This window comes from Leptidea sinapis, chromosome 42 (assembly GCF_905404315.1).
Source record: "Leptidea sinapis chromosome 42, ilLepSina1.1, whole genome shotgun sequence".
NCBI classification, from domain to species: Eukaryota; Metazoa; Arthropoda; class Insecta; order Lepidoptera; family Pieridae; genus Leptidea; species Leptidea sinapis.
The window spans coordinates 3,525,270-3,551,784 of NC_066306.1; the positions used below are offsets into that span (position 1 = coordinate 3,525,270).

General features: G+C 36.0%; 1 protein-coding gene across 1 annotated transcript in view; it reads left to right on the forward strand.

Moving 5' to 3' along the window:
* Positions 1-26,515, forward strand: part of LOC126976797 (transcriptional coactivator YAP1) — a 58,201-nt gene that overhangs the window by 23,196 nt on the left and 8,490 nt on the right. Inside the window, exons 2-3 of the mRNA XM_050825399.1 lie at positions 13,647-13,789; positions 26,054-26,197. Of these exons, the coding sequence (XP_050681356.1) occupies positions 13,647-13,789; positions 26,054-26,197 (287 nt within the window). The remainder of the gene's footprint in view (positions 1-13,646; positions 13,790-26,053; positions 26,198-26,515) is intronic.

Consider the following 26,515-nt stretch of genomic DNA (forward strand, 5'->3'; position numbering starts at 1 on the left):
ATTTCCACATTTTTTTTATCTTTATTTGAAGTTACCTAGCCTTCATATAATGCTTGATTTATAATTAATACACTATAGAACGAAATGGTTACTATTTTACATAAATTTAGCTCACAAGTAAATTAAGTACATGAAAATTATGATGATCGTGAAATCCTGATTGTTTAAGTTTGAATTAATACAAATTCTCAAATTTGCAAGCGTCTTGTTGGTGGTACTAGCTGGGAAATTAGCAGTATTTAATCTTAATAAGACCCTCTTCGCAAAAGTTCCGTTGAGTCTATAAACATCGTACAAACCAACTCCTTGTTTAGAGACAGGTTGTCGGCGACGGCAAAAAGTACGCCGACATCGAAACGAATCAGTGGTGAGGTATTGATGATGGTGCGGGGGAGGACTCAGTGGGACAAAGCGCACATGAGGGAACGAGACGTGCATACTAACAGTCGGGTCTAAAGTCCGCGGTCGCTGTAGGACAGTAGCCTCACTGCAACATGCAAGCGACGTACTTGAATGGTTCCAAACCGGTTGCTTAGAGTTAGACCAACGATGCTGTCTCAAGACAGACTCCAACTGACAACGAGCATGTATGATTTAAATTGCCATGTCCTCTCCCACATTTTATCAACGATATTTTAATACTGTAGTCCTCTATATTCCCACAAGCATCCAAAATTAACAGGTACGCGATGTGAAATCATAAACCATTAATTTTGTAGTATGCCTCGATTGCACACGGCTTTATCTATCGATATACACGTAATTGTAAATCGTATGCAGTAGCCATGGACAATTAGAGGGCACGACTATTAAAACTTCCTGTGCACTTGTATCGCAGTGAATGGACTTGCTCGTTCTATCCACGACTTACTAGGTGACTAGTGGAAGCCATATGAATGAGCAGCGCGTAATGCACAATGAATTATTTGTGCCAGACTGGCTTCCGTTGGCGCCGGACACATGCTCCGTGTTCTGCCTTTTTCTGATTAACGTCTAATTATAGGGTACAGTTTCGAAACGATGTACAATGAGTCAGGCAGACGGAATAACGCCACAGTACTTGGCTATCTAGGCAATCCCTTTATAAACACTCAAGTAAAACATAAACAAGTTATGATTATGCGATACAATGAAGTTTAGGCCATATGGTGATAATGTTAAGGTTGCATCTGGTATACTAGTATGTGATGAATGTATTTAGGTACTGATATTGGATCCAAACTAACCTGAATTCAACAATTATACTACTAATAGAATCCAATTAAATTATTATTATTTTAGTGCTGTATACGTGTCCGACGTAGATTGTGAAACACGTTTTACAACACACACCATATTGTGAGGTTTATAAATAACAGGAACTGTATTATTTTCCGCAAAATTATAGTGTCTGTATTAAATACAGCGACAGGCAACAAACGACCTCCAAACCGGTTTTGTAATCTTCGACGGGCTTCTCAAACGGTTTGAATGAAAAAGCTTTAATCGGGAAACCGTTTATCACCTTCTAGTGATTACTGCCGAATATGATTCGACCCGGATGCAGCTTGAAATGTTGCTACTCGATACCTTCAGTGACTTTAAAGTGGCAAGTCACGGCGACGAAACCTCACATTGCCTTTGATATTTAAAAGTCGTTCGTTTTTGTTCGAGCTTTTGTAACTTGTTTCTTAATCTTTTATAACAATGATATTATTACCATGATTTCTTTAGCTCAAGCAAATGTATTTTGTATTGCACGACTAAAAAATCGATACCAAAATGATCTTTAAAAATGTCTACAAGTCGAAATGAGAAATACCTTCAAAACGAATACAATTTTCTCAGTCTTTCATGTAATTATTGCTTAGATGTTTTATGATCACGGCATCACTCATAAGCTTTTTGAAGTTATACTTCGTTAGGCGCCTTATGAAAAAATAATGAGAGTGAAATTTGAAGATGCGCGCGCATGCCTGTAACACAAATGTAACAGGTTGAAGTTCGCTCCTAAAATTTTCTGACGTTTGCTTCACGTTATCTTTTTTTTGGTTTCTTAATCCATTATTAGGACAGGCGAAGGATTCAAGCCCATACAGTCGTATTCATTATTATATAATAAACCATCTTTGCAAGATTTTTACAAAATTGTTCTTTCTAAAAACGAGGAGTAAATCATTTAATGATTTTTGCTTCGTTAGGCCAAAGAAGTATAACTTCTTGCGTGCGTACAGAAACACACACACACTTTTTTTTCCATAAAAAACTACTTAATACATATTTATTGACACAAGTGAATATCACTATTGTGCAATCGAACGAAAGAGTAAGTTTTTATTACTGTATGATAAGTATTGGGAGAACGTTATCGGGACTTTCTAAACTTAGATAAAAACATGTTGTTAACCTCTGGCAAAGAGCGGTGGACCACCGAGTCAGTCGCAAGGCCGACTAGTTCTCGACCGCCCTCTCCTACCGCCTTCTACGCGTTGGCCTACTAATATTGTATTACACACATTATGAATATAAACTTAATGCTTTTAAATTGCATTTTGTAATTACTACTGATTAAATCCTCACTTGTAACACTGAACTATTACTACTTTTGATAAAACGCCGTATTTGAAATATAAATTGTCAAATATGTCATTTATTTCCTTTGTAAGCTTGATAATACCGTCGCCAATTCATCTTTCAATGGTCGAGGTTAGTAGATATTCCTGAAGGAAAAATCATTTATTCTATTATGTCAAACGACACTTCTGAATGTCAAAGATTCTAACATCATTTCGGAAAAGTTGAACTTTAATGGGAAGAAGTGGTAAAAAACTCATTGTGACTCTTTTAAATGTACAAAATTTCAGTTTTAGCATTTTTAGCATATTTGTATGTATGATATATACAATGTATGTCAAGTGATGCACTCAAATTACTAAAACGACTTGTTTTACTTGTTAAAAAAAAAGATCCATAAAAAAACACTCAAAAGAGATATAACAATTCACAGACTGTAAAGAAGTAAATCTATTATGCGATAATTATACATATATTGTATATTTAAACTAATAATTACTTAAAATGCTGTATTAATATTTAAAAAAATATATAAAATTAAAAATCCCTAAAGACATGACCGACTAGGCCTCACAAGAAGCGCCCATTTTTGCCGCATGGACAAGCCGATACCAAATCTAGTACATATTATTTACTTTGCGTTAGGTATCTTGGAATCAGCTCTAACAATTTGGATGAAATTGACTACACGGGGGTTTTTCGGACCGAAGAACCGTTAAAGCGAAGCCTTACCTCTGGCAAAACGCAGTTCTCCGAGTTTTGACACCCAGCAGAGTACGATCATCCAGGGCTAATAGTGCGATTAGCATATGAAGTTGAACAATTAAACAAAATAAATTAAATAAATGAAGAGTTAGACAATTTCTATTATAAAAAAGAGAAGTATGAATGTAACTAAACAACGATACAATAACTTCTAATATTTAACTAACATAATTAAGAGCTTAACGTTTCAATGCAGTCGGTTTTAAATAACGGAATAAAGTTGTAAAAGAAATGAGACCCAGCCTGTATTTAATAAAGCAAATTATTTTCGAAAATCGCCGAAAACTTTCCAGTTTCATGCACCATTCATCAACGTACAAATAAAAATATGGAATTAGCTTTCTTAGTCCCATGTTTTCTGGACGATACAACATGGGTACCTTTGATAAAACTTCAACAATTACTTAAGGACGACAACGCTGCAAATCTTCAACGCTATAGTAATTGTTCAGATATTTTTCAAGGAACCAACCTTTAGATGTGTTTCGTATTGTTATTGCCAACTACTAGGAAACCAGGTTGCCAGTAATCGGAAAGAGAATGGTGTACAGCTAAAGCTGTTGCATGATTATTGTCAGGTTTCGTGGAAGAGTCACAGGTCCGCTCATTTCTTTGAATTGGTGTATACTGATTGTCTCACAGATTACAAATCATACCTCTATCGTTGCCAAATCATTATTAAGAACTGTAATGAATTCCTAGAAACAAACTTATTATTAGAAAAGATTGTTATTAACATGAAGGTTTTATATTTTTTATTATTATTAGGTAGAAGTGATATGCAGTTGATTTAGAATCAAAATATGGCGTATCTTATAAATATATATTCATATAATCATATAATCATACTGTTTATGACACTCACAAACTCCTAAACGATACAGATGGATCATAGGTTTTTCGCCGAGACCAACATGGCGGAGACGTTCTAAATATGAAACTTGGACGAGTCGGCGCGCGCGTACGTAAATAAACGCACACATATGTATTCAGTAACCCTATATAAACGAACTTACACCAATACCGACTATTAATTAGCACGCAAACTAAATGAAAGTCAACAAAAACTGCTTAATTTTACTCTATTGTATAACGGTATGTATATTGTAATAAAAGTATGTTAGGTATATGTATTTATTTACCTACTCATTTGTGCGCGTACCACTACGCAAACAGAATTGGACGAAAACGTCCGAATGACGCATCGCTTCCGGTCCGATGATTTTATTATAGGATCTACTGTTCCAACTAACTGACGTTAATTGTACCGAATGTTACATGAGTTTATGTAATGTGTATTTTAATTTTGAAACAGATTCATTATATATTTTAATCTAGTGACTTACCGTAGATGCAATAAAAGTTATTAAAAAGTCTTACGAAGTCTTCGAAAACGTTTTAGTGTTGATTTGTAAGACCTAGCAAGCAATTATGAATGCTGTGAGCTTTGACAATAAGATCAATTTTTTTTTAACTACCAATGGTTTATTATTAGGGCTTGTACCAAATTTTAAATCTTAAATATACAATCAATAACTAATGCACGCAGACGTTCTTTTAACGTATATTCCTATACATTATTAATTCTTTTTTTTCTCTTAAATAACACTTAGAGCAGAAATAAGTTTTTTTTGTTTTCTTCTTCATGCAAATTTTGTTTATTTATTGGTGGTCGTAGTTTTAAAATTGCCATTATGTCGGGTTACACGTAAGCTTGTTATGCCTACTACTCGGTTAGGTCGAGTTAGTAAGTCTTTTGTTGGGCGATGTATATGCTTCTACAATATGATCGTCCCAGATGTACAAAACAAATGTGTTACGAAATTTAAAAGAATTGTTAAAAAACGTTTGTGTGGGAAAGGTTATTATAGCATAAACGATTTTCTTAATGACACCACGGACTAAAGCGAACACCCTCAGGCTCTTTAATTATAAATGTTTATTGTACGATATAACATTGTAATCCATATTTTATATTAAAAAAAAAAAGCCCGCTGAGTTTCTTGCGCCCACTCTTCTCAGATCTGAGGCAGTCTCTTTTGAATGGGTGGTACTTTTAGACGTTCAATATGTGATTTTAAATCCTATTTTGAATAAAAATATTTGAATTTGAATTTGCTCATTTGTCATTCTAATCCCATAAAAGAGTTTTCTGTAAATTATTTATATAAACAAAATGAAACAACCATTTTCATTTTATTTTATACAGAAACCTAATAGACATTGAATATGTAGTTGCTAAAAGGGACCAAACTTTTACTAAACAGGCGATTGATTAGATTTCATCGCAATGAGTGAGTCAGGGCTTCAATTGCTTCTTTGAAATCAATAAGTACAGAATATTAGTTTAAGCCACTCAAATGTGGATAGGTTTCTTATCGTGCGTTGTAGCAAGAATACAGGAACAAACGATAATTATATTATCGTAATAATGCCACTAAAAATCTGGAAACCGATAGTAAGCAATGATATGGATTTAGATGTGTGGCGATCCTCCACAGTGCTGTTTTCAAGGAGCTTTCTTCCTCGTACTACGAAGCTGTGGAATGAGCTTCCTTGTGCGGTGTTTCCGGGAGGATACGACATGGGTTCCTTCAAAAAAAAGCGCGTACACCTTCGTTAAAGGCCGGCAATGTGGGCGGCGGTGATCACTAAACACCAGGTGACTCGTACGCTCGTTTGTTCTCCTATACCATAAAAAAAAAATCCGCCATACGGGGCAGAAAAAACATAGGTACTTATGATAAAAACTTTTTAATTTACCATTTTGCTACGGAGGCTTACGGTGCGCAAATCAGATTCGCATTCGATTAGTTTTTTTTGTTTAAATTCCCTGTTTTGTTTAACTTAATACATTGATATTGTCCATGTTTGCTCTGATTTGTTAATTTTCCGGTGTTAGCAATCACGTCATTTATTCGATTACGTAATCAATCTCGCCGAGTTATATGCTCTTTGTTTCGAGGTTACACTCACTATATGCGTGTTCTCCGGTTTTGTTCTTTTCACTTGTAACAGCACACATATATTTCTTCTTTAAGTTTTTTTTTTTTTTTTAATTTTGAGTACGTATATAAGCGTTCGTGGCGTCGTCAGAATTTATATGATATTTTTATTTAGCATTATTATCGTGCGCGCATTAATATGGTGGGTTTTGTATTTTTTTAGTGTTCTAGTGTCCAGAAAATTACATCCCCATTACAATGGCGTAAATTTTCTACCAAAAAAAATTATTCAGTATAGACCTAGCTCGCCATAAGAAAATTAAAATGGCCACATTTAGAATTTTTTTCAGCATGAAAAAAATACTATTGTCTTAAACAGCTTGCTTCAGTGCGTATCTAATTTTGAATAAAAAAAAATTTATGTAAGTACTTCATAGAATAATTTTTTTTGAAGTTTTAAGAAAATAACAATTTTCTTCTTTTTCTAGCGTCACTTGTTCCTTAAAAAAACTAAATATTCTCGGCTATTATTCGAACTCAGATATTTAATTTCATGATTGTTTTATCTAAAACATTATTTCGAGTAATATCTTTACTTGTAAAAGTAGATTACACTTGCTACCAGGATGTGCGTATGAAGTGACGTATATCCGCCTTCGGTGCCATCTTTGGAAATCCGCAACATATTGCAACCGTTCTGTTCTCTCAACAGCGAATGTAGGCTTCCTGCAATTAGTTTTCGTTTGATGAGTTTCCTTTATTTATATTCGTTTAAAAACAATAAATAAATAAGTTCTCATAGTATTTCTAGCATTCAATAATATATGATTTTATTGAGATACTTTGTATCTGATCCAAATAACTATTTTACCTTATTTGTACCATTGAATGCCAGCATCGTTATCACACTTCTTCACTTCGCTATCATTTTGACCTCCTGGATTTTTGGCATTTATCCCAGTGCTGTTCACATGATACTTTCTTCGACGGACTGCATACAATACTTAGAACAGAAAATCCTGTTTTACATAGGTCCGTTCAAAATCGTTCGAAGCTGTTCCTCGTCAGGTGTTTTTAAGTCGGCGGGGATCACTTATCATTGGGTGATCTGAAAATTTTTCTCATATTCCGTAACAATATTAAAATAAAAAGCTTTTCTCACTTTTACGTTAAAAGTATTGCAATTCTACGAATCTGAATTATTAACACTTTGTTATTTAATGTAATTTACTTACTCAAAAAATGTTTAATTAAAGAATTTTTGGCACAGGATTGAGGCAACACCTAAAAATAATTACAGATAAGATATTAATTATTTCTTAATGATCATACTAGTATTGGTTATGGTTACCTTAAAAACAGGTATCAATGTTGTATTGAAACTGCAAATCTGTTGTGTAAGAGTGGAAGGCCTTCGCGAGAGAAAGACAGGGGTTTCTCAACACTCCTTGTCATCTAGTGATTGTTCATACGCCTATTCGTATTATAATTTTCTTTCATCATGACGACCTATAGGGTTTTTGCGCCAACTTTTTATCTGTGGCGTGATTGACGGTTGTGGTTCACGTATTAGTTTATCTGTTCTTTAATATTTATAACAAGCATCTAAAAACTTACAGACGAATATATGTATGTTGTATACGTAGGTACGCGTTTACCTGGAAAGGAATCGCATATTATGATTCTTGAAAGGTTTCTGAAAAATGCTGCCTGTTTGGATATATTATACCTATCTACTCATGACCCGGTCTGTCTAAAGGATACTTTCGGAATAATCAATAACATACCTTCATAAATCTTACAACTTACAAAATTTCAGTTAATACATCTAGTACTATTAAATTTTTCTTGTCTCAATAAGTCTGAATATTCTCCAACATAATTCGATAATTGGTGAGAGCTGAATGCTTTGGTGTTAATGTTTATGAATAATGAGATTGTGTACAAACTTGATGCGCGGGTGCACGGTTTGTATAACGTTTGATCGTTGTTATGCAACCTGAGACCGCACCGGCAGCGACGAAGCTTGTAATTTCATGCCACCCGCGTACCCCACCCCTCTCCGCACCAATAACACCCGCTCAACTGCCTTACCTGAGTCATGTGAGCGCGGTTCCTTAGCTGTGTGTCGATTGACTTTTTTTTCGAGTGGAGGGAAATACATTTACGTATTAAAGACCCTGAAACGGGGCCCATAAATACCCCTACTGACTAAAAACCTCCTCTATGCTGATAGCACTAAAGGTTTTTACAGCGGAGCCGGCCGGGGGGCTTTGAGGCCGAAAATGTAGCTAACAGGCGCGGGCGTCTCGGAAGGAGGCTCGAACCTCGGACCACCTGCACTAGGCTGGATGGAGAGAACTGATTGATGCGGAGCGAGGCAACGGGGACGTGCGAGCGAGTTTTGCGGAGTAGGCACCATGATTGCAACCGGCACTGTATAGGGCAAGGCGTATCACTTACTATCCAATGAACGTCCTGCTTATTTCGTCACTTTTTATCATAAAAAAAACCTTAAAAGAACTGGTAATCGTCAACGAAGCGAGGCGAGGTCTACTAACTGTGTTACGATGAGAGATGACCTAAGCTGAGCCGAGCTAGGGTGGGAATACGAAGAGTTATTCAAATCAAGCAGCCACGGAATCTGTTGTAGAAGTTCAATTAGTAGTTACGTGCAATCGCCGCTCCACTCACGTTGTATATTGTACATATTTTAATTTTAAGCTTCTTTGAAAATATAAGTCCATTAAAACTTGGAATATCATAGATAAGATTTTATGCAGTTCTGTTGGTTAAATATTGTTATACTACATTTCTCTACTACGAGTATATTCTCCACTGCAATGGATATGCAGCCTTATTTTTGTTGTTTATGTTCATGATCGTTGTATCGATGATAGCCTAAGTGTGAAAAATGTATTAGATTTTGAAAAATACTTCTTTAGGCGCATTATGAAAAAATGATGAGAGTGAAATTTTAAGATGCGCGCGCATCACTGTAACACAAAAGTAACAGGGTGAAGTTTGCGACATTCGTTTTTTTTTTTGGTTTCTTCGTCCATTATTAGGACAGGCCAAGGGTTCATGCCCATACAACCGTATTCGTTATTGAAAATTAATTGTTAAAGCCGTCTTTGCAAGATTTTACAAAATTGTTCTTTCTACAAACTTAAAATAGCAGAAGGAATAAATAATTTTAAGGATTTCTGTAACTTTTAAAGTTTATGAGTAATGTGACAGAAGTGACATGTGAAAAAAAAAAACTTTTCTCATACTGTCGATTCCAATGCTCATGCTGGTGTTTCTCGTGCCCATCAGGGCTAAAACTCCACTCAACGATTTTGTGATAACTGGGAAATTCTTTGTGTTTAGGAGCCATGTAATTTTTGGAAAAATACCTGCAATATTCACGTTCGGGAGTCCTGAAATTCTAATTCGACTAATAGTTATTAAGGCGACACTAAATGCCAGCGACCTTGAGCGATATGAGTTCACCGCTGCCGGCCCGCCATCTATGTAACAAAGCCAATATTGTCAAAATTCTTGCGTGGAAAACAGTTTGTATGCTTACAATACTCGTTATTCGCTACTAATCTGAATAAATGAACCTACACAAAAAAGTACAAGCTATAAGAATAACTATTCTGAGAGAAGTACCAAAAAAATATGTCACGCCATGCCAAAAAACTTGTTTAACTTCAAAGAAAAGTGGTAGTTGAAAAAGGCTCGGCAGTGTTAACTATAACCAACAGCAAGCATTAGCAACCTACAAATAAGGCTTAAGGATATATATAACAGGATTAAGTAGTGTTCATAGCTCGAAATGCTATACTTTCACCACAAAACTTGTCTAAAAACACCATGTTTGCGTTTTTTCTGCTTACTCTTCGCCTTAAAATTAGCTATTTGAAAATATCTAATTAAATACGTTAACCCTTCACAGTATGTGTTGGGCTTGTATGCGTAAAATGATGTAGCATTCATTTTATCATTGGCAGGTAATTTTTGTTTAAATTATGTTATTGCTGTTGAAATCTAAGTAGCGCCGTTATCGCTCGGGATCAAAATTTATCGTATTAAATATAGAATATACTCAAAATAATTATTGTAGCAAATATTTTACGAACAAGCGGAGGTAACAGCTGATTGGTGCGGCTAGGTTCATTACCGGCGCGAAAAATTGATCCATCACGGCTATGCCCCGTCAGCTTTCCAATACCTTTTCCTTATCTTTATTTCTTCAACTCTTTCTTATCGAATCACTTCGATGGTGTTAAAATTATAGAGTACGTAGGTATTACTCTGTGTCTGGTGTATTTTTGTTTTATTATTATAAATTAAAAGATATGCTTCGACTGGTTTTAAGTGGTTTTAGTGGTGATGGTCCGAAGTGATGGAACTTAGATATTAAATGTTAAAATTATATTCATCTCGAGGGAGGTAAACAAACTGAAAGTGTTCGCGTGCAGCAGTTATAACTATAATCCAGTCTAGTTCAGATTCTTCCGGTACTTCGCTTGCGAGAATCGGTGTTGATCTACCGATACATTTTACGTATGAATCCATAAGTAATAGTTGTTCTCTTGGTAAAGTTTCTTCAATTATGATATAGTAATGATGAATCATTAATTTCCAACCAGTGTGTGACTTACGGTACACAGACGTCGCTAACTATGGGCCTGATGAGAAAGCTCGTGGTCGCTCAGAGGGCAACGGAGAAGACTATGCTCGGAGTTTCCCTGCGAGATCTAATCAGAAATCAGAAGATCTGTAGGAGAACCAAAGTTACCGACATAGCCCAAAAGATTGCGAAACTGAAGTGGAAATGGGCAGGGCACATAGTTCGATAGACAGATGGCGGGTGGGGCAGAAATGTCCTCAAATGATGACCATGTACCGGAAGGCGCAGTGTTGGTAGGCCACCATAAGTTGCGAAACTGAAGTGGAAGTGGGCAGGGCACATAGTTCGATAGACAGATGGCGAGTGGGGCAGAAACGTCCTCAAATGATGACAATGTACCGGAAGACGCAGTGTTGGTAGGCCACCACAAGATGGACAGACGATCTGGTCAAGATCGCCGGAATACGTTGGATGAGGGCAGCGCAGGACTGATTGCCGTGGAGATTTTTGGGGGAGGCCTTTGTCCAGCAGTAGACGTCTTCCAGCTGATGATGAATCCATTATTTCAAACAAGAAGGCTATATATAGTTAGTAGTTATATGTATGTTGGTAAAACTTTACTTATCCTATGTTGGTACTGTTAGTTATTTACATCTTTTACATTTTAATCAAGCCTTTGTATGGAACAGTCTGATCTGGCAGCAATTATTTTGATACTCTTGTTACTGTTCCTTAAACACTGTAGTTGTCAGACTTATATATGCATTATAGCATGAAACCCATCTGAATGGGAATCTACAAACATTTTCAAAGAACTAAAGCGCCAAGCATTAAGATGGTGTTTTATGTTGTTATGTGCATATTTTGTGATACCATCACTAACACCATTCCTTCTATATTATATATATTCTATATTCTTCCCTCATCTTCAGTTTTAATTCAAGTTTCTGATAATACTGTCATAATGTACTTATAAGTGCTGCGAAGGGTTTATAAACACATTGCAGTATGAAGAATGACGTGTCAAACTAATTTTGTGAAATCTTTTTAAGCAAAGCTTTCTATTTTGATTAAATTTCTGACACTATTAAATAATTTAAATATTATTACACAGATTATCATTTAGACGCAAGGAAAGTAAAAGAGTGATACAGACACACAGACAGGCGGTACGGCCAGTAGGTCACTCACGTCCGGTTCGCCTACAAATTGGTCACATCGACCGCTAAGTAGGAAGAGTCGGTTCATACAAGGTGTTCTGTAAGGCTTTTCGTCACTTAAACTGTAGTAAATCTCTAGAATCGTTTTATTACTTACTGTATCTGATGCTGTACATGAAACATTTTAAAATAAAAGTAAGAGCGTACAATCTGATTAAAGATTAAAATGGTATTTATTTTCTCCAAACTGATTACTTTCGAGTACTTTTTGCTGCCAATTAAATCGATACCACCGCAAATTTACAAGTGGGAGGCCCTTTTGCACGGGTTGCCGGCTAGGTAGGATACCACGATTGGTGAAGCAGATATGTGTAAGCATTAATATGTTTCGGTCTGAAGGGCGCCGTAGCTAGTGAAATTACTTGGCAAATGAGACTTAACATCTTACGTCCTAAGGTGACGATCGCAATAGTAGTGCCGCTATGAATTTTTGGGTTTTCTCAAGAATTTGAGCTGTAGCGTATCAATAACAATCAGCCGAAGGTCCAGATCGTCTTGTCGCTTACTGTCATAAAAAAATATGGGATCCGTAAATTATGTACTTGGGCTAGTTCAGGAGTACAACGAATGAATGAGTTTATGCGTTTGGAAGCCTGTATGCCAGGATGCTGCAATAGGCCATTGGCCACTGAAATATCTTTCACGGCAAGTAGATATTGTAGTGTCAGTCATCAGCTGAGTAATTATATTTGACGGCTTGAGGTGTAGGGAACAGTCGTGTTTACTTATTAATACATAAATACAATCAAGCCTGTCTCCCAGGCGGTAGGCAGTAGGCGGCCTTCCATTTTCTAGGTTTTTTGTAATATTATTACGTTGAAGTAATGAAAGAATATTGATAGAAGTATCTTTGCGGGCAGGGGAAGGTCCAACACTTCAAGCATGCGGAAACTTGGTTTCAGTTAAATTTTCTTATAATAACCTCAAAATGTACCGAAACAAAAGGGAATTTGGGTTCTTATAGAAAAATAACTACGAAAGGTAAAGTGGGAAGCGAAGCTTCTATCCTTAATGACACGATTCCGCACTGCTAGAGAGATCGGTCATTCTGAGTAAATAAAGCAGTTTTTCGCATTACTCAGCATAGCCGATAAAAATGTTTGTGCTGGCATTTGGACATATTTCAGAAGTCTGAAGGCTTTCACAAATGCCAAACGTGACGAAGAGTAAGATCTATATAATGATAATAAAACTTTGTAAATTAATCTCTAAATTAATATCTCGTAAACTAGACGTTTTCACGATGGAATCTCGTCTTCTCCAAAATGTCAAAAGATACTTAATCACAGGCGTCCTTTTTTCATGAGCGCTGTTATCGATAATATTATTAAAATTGCCATTTTGTATTTAAAAGAATTGGGCATTATTTTGCGGATATTCATTGCTTTTGCATAACCAATGTAGGTTACTCCGTTCTATTCGCGAGCCACCAGTTCCTGATTCCTGTGGAAGCGAAACATGTATCAAAGTGATTTTTGTGAAAATTTGTAGGTTTATCACATAATTATATATATTTATTCATTTTCTTCCATTTATTTTCAGTCACATAACTAAAACCACCACTTGGGAGGACCCACGCAAGACATTAGCCGCTCAGACAGTTGCCAGCGGGGTGCAGCATCAGAGTGCAGAGACGCTTCTGACACAGAACGCACCAGCTCACAATATAGCTGCAACAACCACAGGTATAACTAGGACCTTGCTCGTCGACTAAACTTTACAAAATGATTAATGTTTTCAGCTTTGAGTGTAAATTCCGCTTATATTTGGATTCAATCCATTCACCTCCTTTGCACAGGATGCCGGCTAGATTATGGGTACCACAACGGCGCCTATTTCTGCCGTGAAGCAGTAATGTGTAAACTTTACTGTGTATCGGTGTGAAGGGCGCCGTAGCTAGTGAAATTACTGGGAAAATGAGACTTAACATCTTATGTCTCAAGGTGACGAATTTTTTTTCGTCAACGAAATTTTTTATGAAAATAAGGAACGAGATGAGCAGGACGTTCAGCTAATGGTAATTGAAACGCCCTGCCCATTAAAATGCAGTGCCGCTCAGGAATTTTGAAATACCCAAAAATTCTGAGCGGCACTACAACTGCGCTCGTCACCTTGAGACAAAAGTTGTCAAGCCTCATTTGCCCAGTAATTTCACTGGCTACGGCGCCCTTCAGACCAAAACACAGTAATGCTAACACATTACTGCTTCACGGCAGAAATAGGCGCCGTTGTGGTACCCATAATCTAGCCGGCATCCTGTGCAAAGGAGACTCCCACAATATATATTTTATCATAACAGAAGTTTAAAATAACAATTCATTGATCGCCAATCGTTTGTCGATAGCAATATTTATTTAGAAAATGCATCAAATCAACACTAGCATAGCTAATATATCGTTTTACATTATGACATCACAGCATTAGGTATTTATAATGCGGTACGATAATACAAAGAAATAAAAATAATAATGTAAAGTTTAAATATAAAAAATAGCTAAAACAGGTTAATACATATAATGAGATCAATCATTGGGTACGCATTCTAATTTGAGCCTATTCACAAATTTCTCTCAGATGTTTGATAATATTGTCTACTTATCGCGATGCCAATTTATATTCTATACTTGGAAGACTGTTTTCTTCCTTTGGCTATACTGTGAAAACTACTGAACCGACCGAAATAATACTTATACTTACCACAGGATGAAGCGTGTTTCGTAGATTTTAGTGTATGTTAGTTGGTGATTACTTATTTTGCAGTTATATCTTTTTGAGTTCGAAATACCTATAATTCATTACATACAACGACATTCTATACATATAGATAACTGACGTCATATAAAAACAAAGCCGTAACATGGCACATGCTACAAATTACACCATAATAAACTTCAATTATGCATATTTTTTTTATGATAATAAGGGACGAGACGAGCAGGACGTTCAGCTGATAGCAATTGATTCGCCATGCCCATTCCAACGCAGTGCCGCTCAGGATTCTCAAAAAACCCAAAAATTCTGAGCGGCACTACAATTGCGCTCGTCACCTTGAGACATAAGATGTTAAGCCTCATTTTCCCAGTTATTTCACAAGCTACGGCGCCCTTCAGACCGAAACACAGTAATGCTTACACATGCATACACATTACTGCTTCACGGCAGACATATATCTATACATTGCCGCATTTGCTCCAGTTGCTTAAAATATTCGTAGTTATTAAGCAGCAATGTAAAATATTTATTCAGTTCAGGTTGCGTATGTTCAATTTAGAACCCGACTAGGACAGTGACAGTTGACACATGACTGAGGAGAAAAGTGTACTTACATTGTCTATAAGCACACTTTTGCCGTTCCGCTATCAGACTGCGAATTTTATGTGCTATACTCAGGGGGGTCGTTATGAACCTAAATAAATATAGCTAGTGTTAAGTTAATTAAGTTGAATTTGAACCTGATTCCTCCCGCCGGATTCCACCTTCGCACGACACGCCACAAGTTAGGATATCATCCCCACCATCTGGATGTGTGGCGGTCCTCCACAGTGCGGTTTTCAAGAAGCTTTCTTCCGCGTACCACAACGCTGTGGAATGAGCTTCCTTGTGCGGTGTTGCCGGGACGATACCTGGGTACCAAAAAAAGCGCGTACACCTTCCTTAAAGGCCGGCAACACTCTTGTGATTCCTCTGGTGTTGCAAGAGAATGTGGGCGGCGGTGATAACTTAACACCAGGTGACCCGTACGCTCGTTTGTCCTCCTATTCCATAAAAAAAAATTGTTTCGTTATTTTATTAACAAACTTCTATTGAACTCATAAAATTTTTCCTTACGCTGGATGCAAAATACCTACAGTAAGCAATCTTTGCTTATTCCAAAGCTAAACTACGACAAGTTCTACTACAAGATCCACAGTGCCTACCTTGCTAGAAAACTATTGCACGCCCCTGCCTATACTATAATGTGTATAGAATGTCATTCATTACATATTACTAGAGACCGGATTATATGGTACAAAAATGTCCAAAATATGCATGCAAATATGCAAGTAAAATAGCTAAAATATGCACTAAAATTTTATGTAAATTTTATAAAGGCTTGTACTGAAAATCGTATTTGTGAAAAAAATATTACAAGATATACCTACTTAGGTAACAATGAAATTTAAGATTTACCTTTAAAAATATGTACTACTTAGTACTGTTCTCAATGTTGGAATTGTGTCTACGATCACTTAATAAACTTTTGTAAGCGGAAAAGGAGCGTTCTGCGTCTACTGAGGTTATTGGGCACAATTTAAATTTGCGTGCAATGTTTTGGGCTTACTATGAAAAGCTCGAACGATGAACGAGATCGAGCGTAAATATGCATAATTATTATTTTTTTCTAAAATATGCAACTACCGCTGAAAAGGTACTAAATATGCAAAAGCATATACAATATGCATTTGCATGTTACAATTTTGATACAGTGAAACTATACTTAATTTATATGGCAAAACATCGCTAGTTCAGCACTCGTTTCTTCATATAAAACTGGATTGTACTATGAACTTATGTATTATTGGATCAACTTAAACCGTGATGACGTCATCATACGCTGGCTATCTTTATGGACAGAATAACGCTAAACTAAACACTTGACTACACCCACTTCATAGATCGCGGGCTATCCTGTAAACAAGAAACTTCCAATTCACTCTGCACGTGATCTAATTGGCTACGGAGCCGCGTTTAAAATAATCATGGAACTAAAATAAAAACAAGTAAATAACCCAAATTCTAAAACAGATTTTATGACGGGAATTAACGCGTTGTTTCCGTCGGCTGATGCGAGAACAGCGATGAAAGGTGCTCGGAAAATACACCGATGTCTCGGAGCTGGCGCCTGTGGCTTGTTCAGATGTTACGACACGTTATACGTAAGGACGCGCGGTGTCTTGTGATTAAACATATCTGTATCATAATCTTATTCGAAGACAATATTACACAACAGCTTACCTACTGATTAATAAAATAAAGAATTGAAGAGGCTACGTCGTTGAAGCTGCTTATTTCGTCATCGACATGCAAATAAGAAAACTACGACAGTAATATTAATATTTTTAGTATTTTTATCTTCATTAACGATGACATTACTACTGACTGACACCGTAGTATTTACATCCATGGATAAAATTAGCGGCGGGACTGCCTAATTAAAAATTGAAATTTAGTTTAGTATGAAACCTGCAGTCATTTGACAAGTATAATCCGACTAAGTTTGAAAGCGAACAGTTGCTTAAAACGTAGTGGATTTCGGCTCTCTCCATTTTTTACAAGATTATAGCCGTCATCTGTCAATCTGTCAATGACTGCGTCAATCGCTTTTATCTTAGAGAGTTTCGCTAGCTTTTTTACATCCTCTTTTACTGACACAACGGCTGACAATTTGACAGATAGTCAACTGTTAAAACAATTTAAACCTATTTCGATAATCTTTTCAATTTACCCTCTTATAATAGTAATTTCGGAATTAGTTGAGGTAGCAAGTCAGTGGTACAGTCTTTGTGATTCCATATTAAATGCGTTCTGTTATTAGTACTTTATGCTCGTTTGCTAAATCAAAAGCCTTGATTATAGTGGCCCCAGCTTAACTTGCGTTAAATTTTTTATTGCCATAATGATAAAGCCTTCAAAATAAAAAGGTGTGCATCATATAAGACGACGATGACGAAATGACGTTTTCAAAATGGCGACTATGTAGCAGCTGTGGGCTTGTCCACATACATTGAGTTATAGCCACTGAAGGTCACTGATTGGATATAATATGATTTAGTCACATCTTTCACGTTTATTGTTACATCTTGTGAGATACTTATGCCAATTATTGTAAATTCTACAAAACAAAGCGAACACAGGTAGTATATATGTCACGTTTGAACGCTGTTTGAAATTATTTACGCTTTGTGTTACGATAGCCCGGTTCAATACGTGCCCTAGTCACGTTCCGGCTGGTCGTTTCTGTTATTCAACTCAAACATAAGAATAGATAATTAAGCAAACGCAGAAAACCAACTCTCTTGTAGCGTACGCGCTGCGGTATGGCCATTATAAATAGCCATCTACTTCCCTAGTTTGCCGCCGACCGCTCTCAATGTTCTGTGGTCATCGACGGTTAAAACTTAAGTGTTTTATGTAGCTGCGGAGTTTGAAATAACCAGTGAACGAATGTGTTTGGACTCAATTAGTTTCAAACAGACCTGTGTTGTGTCTTTGGCAGCCTCAATCATATTATATTAGCATATACATATTAAATGTGCTATTATGCTATTTGTCATAGAGTAGGAACACCTGCTCTATAATAATGAAGGAGTCCAAGATTTTATTTTGTACAAACTATTTTTTTTAATATTGCAATTTTATCCATAAAAGTTGTTTTTACTGCTATATAGTATTTCGGCATTGCTATATAGCAATACCGAAACCACAACAAGATTGAAAACACCCAAATTTTTTAAGAGTTGATTGTTTTGAATTTTATAACTCACGTATGATATTAATGTTTTCATAGTGCATTCCTGATTTTTATCTCATGTCACGCGATAATATATTGGTTTCATGCGAAATAGCTTTCTTATGAATAAGTGCTGAAGCGTTTATGATAAAAGATATTCTGTCATATCGCGGCCTATCTAATTACACACAAGCGCGTATTTAGTCCATTGTTTGAGTAATGCATAGTTTAAAGTACTGATTATTATTTTATAACCTTTCATTTTCATCGGTTAACATATTTTCGTTTTATATTGACACACGACAGAAGGGTAAATAAACAAGACAAGTTATAATTAAAAAAATTCATTAATAATAAGTAAAAAAACACGCTTTTTACAGAAAACCGAACTAATAAATTTAAATTTAAAAACAACATCAATTTCTGCCTTATGCCTAATAAAAAAACAAATAAATGTATTGTCATCGGTCCTCGATAAATCTACGTAGTTTGAACTAAATCTGGCCGTTTAAAGTCGGTTAAAATCGCGCCCAAATGAGTCGGTTACAAACAAACATACATACAGGTGAAACTAATAAAAAGCGTGTAATAATAGGGTACCTATATAAAAAATTTTCGCTTTGTGTTAATAAAGTTAAACATTTACGGTGTTCTTACAAAAAAATAATTTAAACATAGCTTAGACACGTGTTTTTTTAAACAGTGACTGAGCCTACCTCGCTATGAACCTAAATAAATATAGCACTAGTGTTAAAGTTAATTTAGTTTAATTTGGTTCCGTTATTTTATTACCAAACTTCTATTGAACACTCACTCAATTTTTTTTCCTTTCGCTAGATACTAACCCCCTTATTCATAATAGTCTGCTAACTTAAAGCATTAATAATTCGCACTCTGTCTTCTTCTTATTGACCTAAGTCAGAATAAGAAAAAACACTCCTTTGGGGCTGTTTAAAGTTAGCGGACCATTATGAATAAGGGGGTAAATGCCTGCGGTAAGCAATCTTTGTTTATTCCAAAGCTCAACTACTTACGACTAGTTAGACCCAAAGTGTCTACCTTGCTAGAAAACCAATGGACGACGCCCATGCAGTGACCTAACTATAACAACGACAGTGACAATAACAATAACGACGTCTAAAATGCAGTTTATCTTTTTCTATTACAAAATAGTGTTTAGCTTCTGTTTAACTAAAACGTCGTCAAAGACAACATAAACTGAAGTGATATTGTTCACTTATTAAATTATAAGGAAAGGAACGCAATATTTGGGAGCTGTCATCTATCTGTCTTCATATAATCTGAGTCTTCCTTAAGAATATGATCTCTCCGTTAGACACACATTAAACAAGTTTCGACTCGTGTTTAAATATAAGCAATGTCTAATGTTTGTTGAACGCGAAACAACAGAAAGACACACATTTGTAGTAGAACTTTTTTAAAACATGTGTTCAACACATGTTTAACTTTTTTGTAATAACATAATTACAATTTATTATTATTATGTGTTTGTGTATAAATTACTCTGGTGAATTTTGCGCCGTGATTAAATTTAGTCGATTCGATTCGTTTTTACCCGAACAAGCGTCACATAGCAGTCCGTGATATGTCAGTCTCATTCAATACCCATATAGTTAATTTCACTTCATTAGAACAAAGCTTGTAACTGTTACGTCAATTATTATATACATCTTGCTTCTTGTTACAAACTGCCTGCACAAACATCTCATGGAAATATTTTTTTCATCGTCTCTCGTCGTCCTCCACCATCAAAGTTTAGGGAGGCCATACACATAGTTTCGTTAGTTACCAAGTGTTACAGGTTCAGTATGATTTATACTTAATAAAGTTATTGGACACCACCCAGTTCTACATGCAAACCCTGATGCTTCCGACTGCACACCATGGTAAAAAGTACTATTGGTAGACTACGCGATCATTTGCCGTTTAAACCATTAAAATCTAAGAGTTTGGCTGATCTTGTGATGTAATGTTATTTAATTTGGACTCCTGTTTCTGTACTCAAACACTGTTTTCGTTCATTGTTCGCTACGAGTTCTGTAAAAAACATGCAGAAGTTTTCTGGGGACTTAACAGGCTACACGAAGCTATCTTAATATTCCATTGCTTCCGTTGAAAGGTGGACTCTCAAAACAAAAATTCCATAACGTATGCAGCAGATTCTTTCAGATTCAAAGCATTAAAAGTTTTGCTCAGAAGACCACTGGCTACTGCCAGTTTTCGTTCCTTTAATTATTTTCAGGTTCATCCCACTCAAGCTCGGAAGATGTTAGGCTTTTGGGTTAGTACAGTGGTCGACAAAGTGCAGCTCCAGAGCCGCATGTGGCTCTTTGGCTCCTCAAGTGCGGATTTGGCGCAATAGTAGCTTTGAAATACAATTGCTGGATTTAAAAAGAAGGAGATATGGCGCTCTAAATTCGAACGTCTTTGTGTTGAATTGGAGACGGGAAAAATGTGATCTTAGTTCATAGCACAAGTGGTCTGATTTGAATGACTTGGAGAAGGAAGTCATGTTAATTTTCAACGATTGGATTAGTATTACTGACTCTTACTATCAGTCTAAAAAGCTCGCGTTTGCTGTTCTTTCCCTTTTCGGTTCTATATATTTGTGCGAACAATCTTTTTCGAGCATGATTATTACATTTATAAATAAAATAAGCCTTTATTGCTGTTACTAATAATAATATTTTTTGAATATATATCCTTAACTAATTGCTTACGATTTTTTTAACAGCTTGTCGTTCGACATAGGCCTCCTCCAAAGACTTCCATCTTTCTCTCTCTCTCTCGCCATTCTTATCCATTCTGGGCCAGCCACTCTCTTAAGGTCATCCTCCCATCGTTTTATTTGTCGCCCTTTGCTTCTTTTGCATTCTGGTGGATACCATTCCGTTATGATTATACATTATCAAGATTAAACTGAGGAGTTGTCTTATTGATGATAACTTGGAATCATGCTTACCTAACATTAAAAACAATATACAAACCTAACTTACTCATACTTTCCAAGGAGATGCAAGCATATTTAGTATCATTTGGTATACTAACTACATATTTAGTGTAATAAAAAATTACTTAACACGCAGATTTGGCTCCGAATTTTTTGTAATATTCATAATTGGCTCTTTGGCTAATAATTTTGCCGACCACTGGGTTAGTAGAAGCCTGGCAACATGTTATACCAAACCGAATTAAAGCGAAAGTCGTTGATTCACTTCGATTATTGAAAACTGCATAATGATACTATTATTATGAGAATATGAAACGGTAATAATTAGTAATGGTTCCACAAATTGTTCACAGTTGGTAATGACCTCTAGATTACGCAAAAACCTGCGATTTTTTCAATTGAAACTGGTAATGTCGTGCAATTAGTGTGTTGTGTAACTCTCAATTGTAAATATTGTTTTTTTTTTATGCCAATACGTGACGAGACGAGCAGGACGTTCAACTGATAATAATTGATACTATTCACTACCGCTCAGGACTCTTGAAAATTCCAAAAACTCTGAGTGGCACTACAATTGCGCTCGTCACCTTGAGATATAAGATGTTAATTCTCATTTGCCCAGTAATTTCACTAGCTACGGCGCCCTTCAGACTAAAACAGTAATGCTTACACATTACAGCTTCAAGGCAGAAATAGGCGCCGTTGTGGTAGGCGCATAATCTAGCCGGCATCGTGTACAAAGGAGCCTCCCACTTGTTTCTTTTATAACAATCTGTTACAACAAGATCCCAGAAAACGTTTAAAACAAAAGAATTGTTAACAAACGGTTGTGTGGTATAGGTTACTATAACATAAATTACTTCTTAATGATACCCCAGATGGAGAATGGAGCGACCGCCCTCAGGCTATTAAAAAATAAATTTTATTCTAAGTACGATATTACATTGTAACCATGTTTTTATGAATAAAAAAGAGAAGCCCGCTGAGTTTGTTGCGCCCGCTCTTCTCAGGTCTGAGGCAAAATTTTTCGAATGGGTAGTAGTTTTTGACTTTCAATATGTGTAATCACATCTTATTTTGACAATAGGTGATATCACATTTGTATGTAACGGGCGAGGATCGAACCGGTGGGTCCGTGGTGAGAGACAACGGTTCAACCTATTGCGTCACTGACGCTTCAGTTAATAGTTACTGAATGTTCACTGTAAATGCTGTATCAGTTATTATTTTAAACAATAATACAATGTGCGTCATTATTGTTTACATTAAAAGTTAAAACATAAGGAGGAAAATGTCACCAGTAACATTTGCAGCTATGGTTTCCCCCAAACTCATATAATGTATACATACGTAATAATACATAATGGATAAATTTATATCCGAAAACCGCAATAACATTAAATTATGATCTGATGAAAATACGCTGTTTAATAACATTACAAACTATTGGGGGATAGGAGATACAGCACGTTGACAGACAGACTGACTGATGGACGGCCAGCGGGTTCTTATGTTATATTAATTTATTACGGTCTCCGTTGATTACACTTCGGTTATGGACCCTTACAATATTATGAACGTAAACATTTACCTAACTATGGGCCTTAAGAGGAAGCTCATTGTCGCTCACCAATGGAAAGGGCTATGCTCGGAGTTTCCCTGCGAGATCGAATCAGAAATGAGGAGATCCGTAGGAGAACCAAAGTCACCGAAGCCCAGGTGATTGCGAAACTGGCAGTGGGCAGGGCACATAGCTCGACGGACAGAAGGCTGTTGAGGCAGTTAAGTTTTCGATTGGCGACCACGTACTGAAAGACGTAGTGTTGGCAGACTCCCACAAGATGGACCGATGATATGGTCAAGATCGCCGGATTGTTAGATGAGGGCAGCGTAGGACCTTCGTCATGGCGATCTTTGGTGATGATAATGATGAAACATTTACCTGAATTGCTTACCTACTTACTATTATTTATTCTGTGACATTGCACCTTCGACCACAGTTCAATAAGAATCATTAAAAATCCATTAGTCATGCTGATTACATTAATTATATTAGCACAGAATAATTATATAATCTTCGTTTATGAATGACCGCTTGTTGTGTGAATGTATGTAAGAATGAGACGGACTATAATATCTGCTCTGTGGTTCTGATTCATGCTCGCTCTTATTTATATAAAGCAAATGTTTTAAATGAACAAAACAAGACGATGTTTATAATACGATGAACATGAAGTACTAATCAGCGCCGTGTACAATATTGGCATATGTTCAATGGTTTGTGTATAACAACGCAAAAGCGAGCTAAAAAGTCGTACCGCTTGGACAGGATGAGAGTAACAGTGAGTGATATACGAAACTGTGACCTGGGAATGAATCATCGGCACGTTTTAAATAATTTTATATTTAGAATTATCATATTTGTAGAGTTACACTTTTAGTGAATAGATTCGATTATTGTTTGGTTCGAAGAAGGGGAGTAATCAAACATTAGATTCAAATCAAATCAAATCAAAATCAGTTTATTCACGTAGGTCACAGAAATGACACTTATGAATGTCAAATTTTCTTATTGAATATTATTATAATATATTGACACACTTTTTACACAGATTATCTTGCCCCAAGTTAAGCATCTATAGCCTGTGTTATGGGTTACAAGACAATGATATATTTAATACAATATACTTACTTAAACATACATAAATTCATATAAATATACATAAATACATTTAAACATCCATGACTCGGAAACAAACATCCATATTCAACATATAAATGCTTGCACCTACCGGGATTCGAACCCGGGACCTCTAGCTTAGTAGGTAGGATCGCTAACCACTCGGCTATACAGGTCGTAAAAATCTTGAAAATTGAATCTACCGCTACTTCGTAAAGGGTTGAGCTAATGAGAAGAAGTAGCAAGAAACTCATTGCCACTCTTTTATATCAAGTTTTACATTTAAGTACATCGATTTACAAATCATTTCAAATTACAATATAATATGTAAAATGTAAAATGATGCAACAGACACACTCAAACGTCAAATAGTCAAAATGTCTTGCACGAGTAAGTCAAGAAAGTAAATGTAAATTAATACAAAAGTTATTGAGTACAGTAGCTGCATCATCCACATACACCATAAATAAATAAATAAAGGTATTCTGTGAGCATTTTATAAGCTATTATAAATAGATTAAGGATTGGTCTCCGCTGCGCTCCAACTAGACACCGCAGGCGTAGTCACAAAGTGCGGCATTTAATACTATATACTAAGTCACGTTGGCGTGGCACACGTTCTGTTAAACTTTGCTTATAATTAAAACTTAAATGCCGGGTTGCGTAGTAAAACTTTGTAAAATTAATACTACAAGAAATAAGAAAGACACTGGGATCACATATCATCAGTAAGTATTTTGTAATTTATTAATTTCAATGTAAAATAACACGAAGCGTATGTTACAAAATTTGTAAGATACCATTAAGTGTCAAGATGCCACGCACACAAGCATCTAATAGTAACAGTAATAAAAAACTATTGTTCGTAGGTAGTGCGGTATCTAGTTGGAGCGCGGCGGAGACCAATCCTTAATCGGAATTAAACCTTTGACACAATATATACTAATGTAATAACAGAGTATTAAATTTGAAATTTCGTTAGCTGAGAGTGATAAAACGCATTAGCATTAGCAGTGTTTCGCCTCTACACGCGGCATCGTCAGGAGATGTTGACTCGCCAAATTCTGGCACGAGACTTAGGTTGAGATCTATAGACCTTACTTAGACTCTGCTCAGACTTTACTCAGGTAAAACTTAGCTGAGTGTGATAAAACGCTGACTTGACTTTTGCATTGGGCCGTCTTCAGTTCAATATAATTTTAGTTATCAAATGACTATAAAAATGAAATCAAAGATTATGCTAAGCTTATACTCAGCTAAGTTTTACGTAAGTAAAGTCTGAGTAAAGTCTTAGTACGCGCTATAGATCTCACACTTAGCGAATTTTCTTAAAAGCACAACAAGACTATAGAATTACTTACGCCTATGGGTTTTGGAAGTGATTACTTACTATAAGATTTTTAATGCTATACGAAAATATAAATGGCGCTGGACACCCACACCCTTCGGGGTATAGACAAATGGAGCAAATGTATCACAGACTGGTTATCCCAGAAACTTAAAAAGGAAACCGGGGGGATAATACAGGAGATGGTCAGACGAACTTAGGACGATAGCAGGCAAGACATGGTATAGGTTGGCTAAAGATAGAAAAGAGTGGAAGAAGTTGGAAGAGGCCTTTGTCAATACAACCAGATAGTGATAGATACTTAGTTAAGGATAGTTTGTAAGTATATATGTAAATGATACTATCTGAATAAAGGCTTATATTATTATTATTATAAGATTTTTATTAGCTTTTCCTCCTCATCAGTTACATTGTATGTATTAGACTGTGTTATCATAACACGATATATTGTTCATTACAGCACCGAAGAACACAAGCAGTAATTCGACAAGTGATCCCCTAGGCCCCCTACCAGAAGGTTGGGAACAAGCGACCACACCTGAAGGAGAGATTTATTTTATTAATCACGCCGCCCGCACAACATCCTGGTTCGATCCTAGAATACGTAAGTTTATTATTGTAATCTATATATATATATATGTATATACATATACAGGTGGCCGAGAAGTTGACGTCCAAAGCTAAAATTTGAATTTGGCTCATTTTATTGGCCAATGTTCTGGGAAGTTTTTAAAAATGTTAGAAGCCATAGGCAGAAGGCATAGCTGGAGCAGTTATCTTGAACTTACGACTCAATTCTAAACTAGTTCCGCATTGTCTAAACTATTCATAGTTTCTTATGTGGTTCTTGCAACTGTAGTTTATAATTATCAACAATAAAATTAACTAAAAATGTTTAAAAAAATTAGAAAAAAGTCCTAAA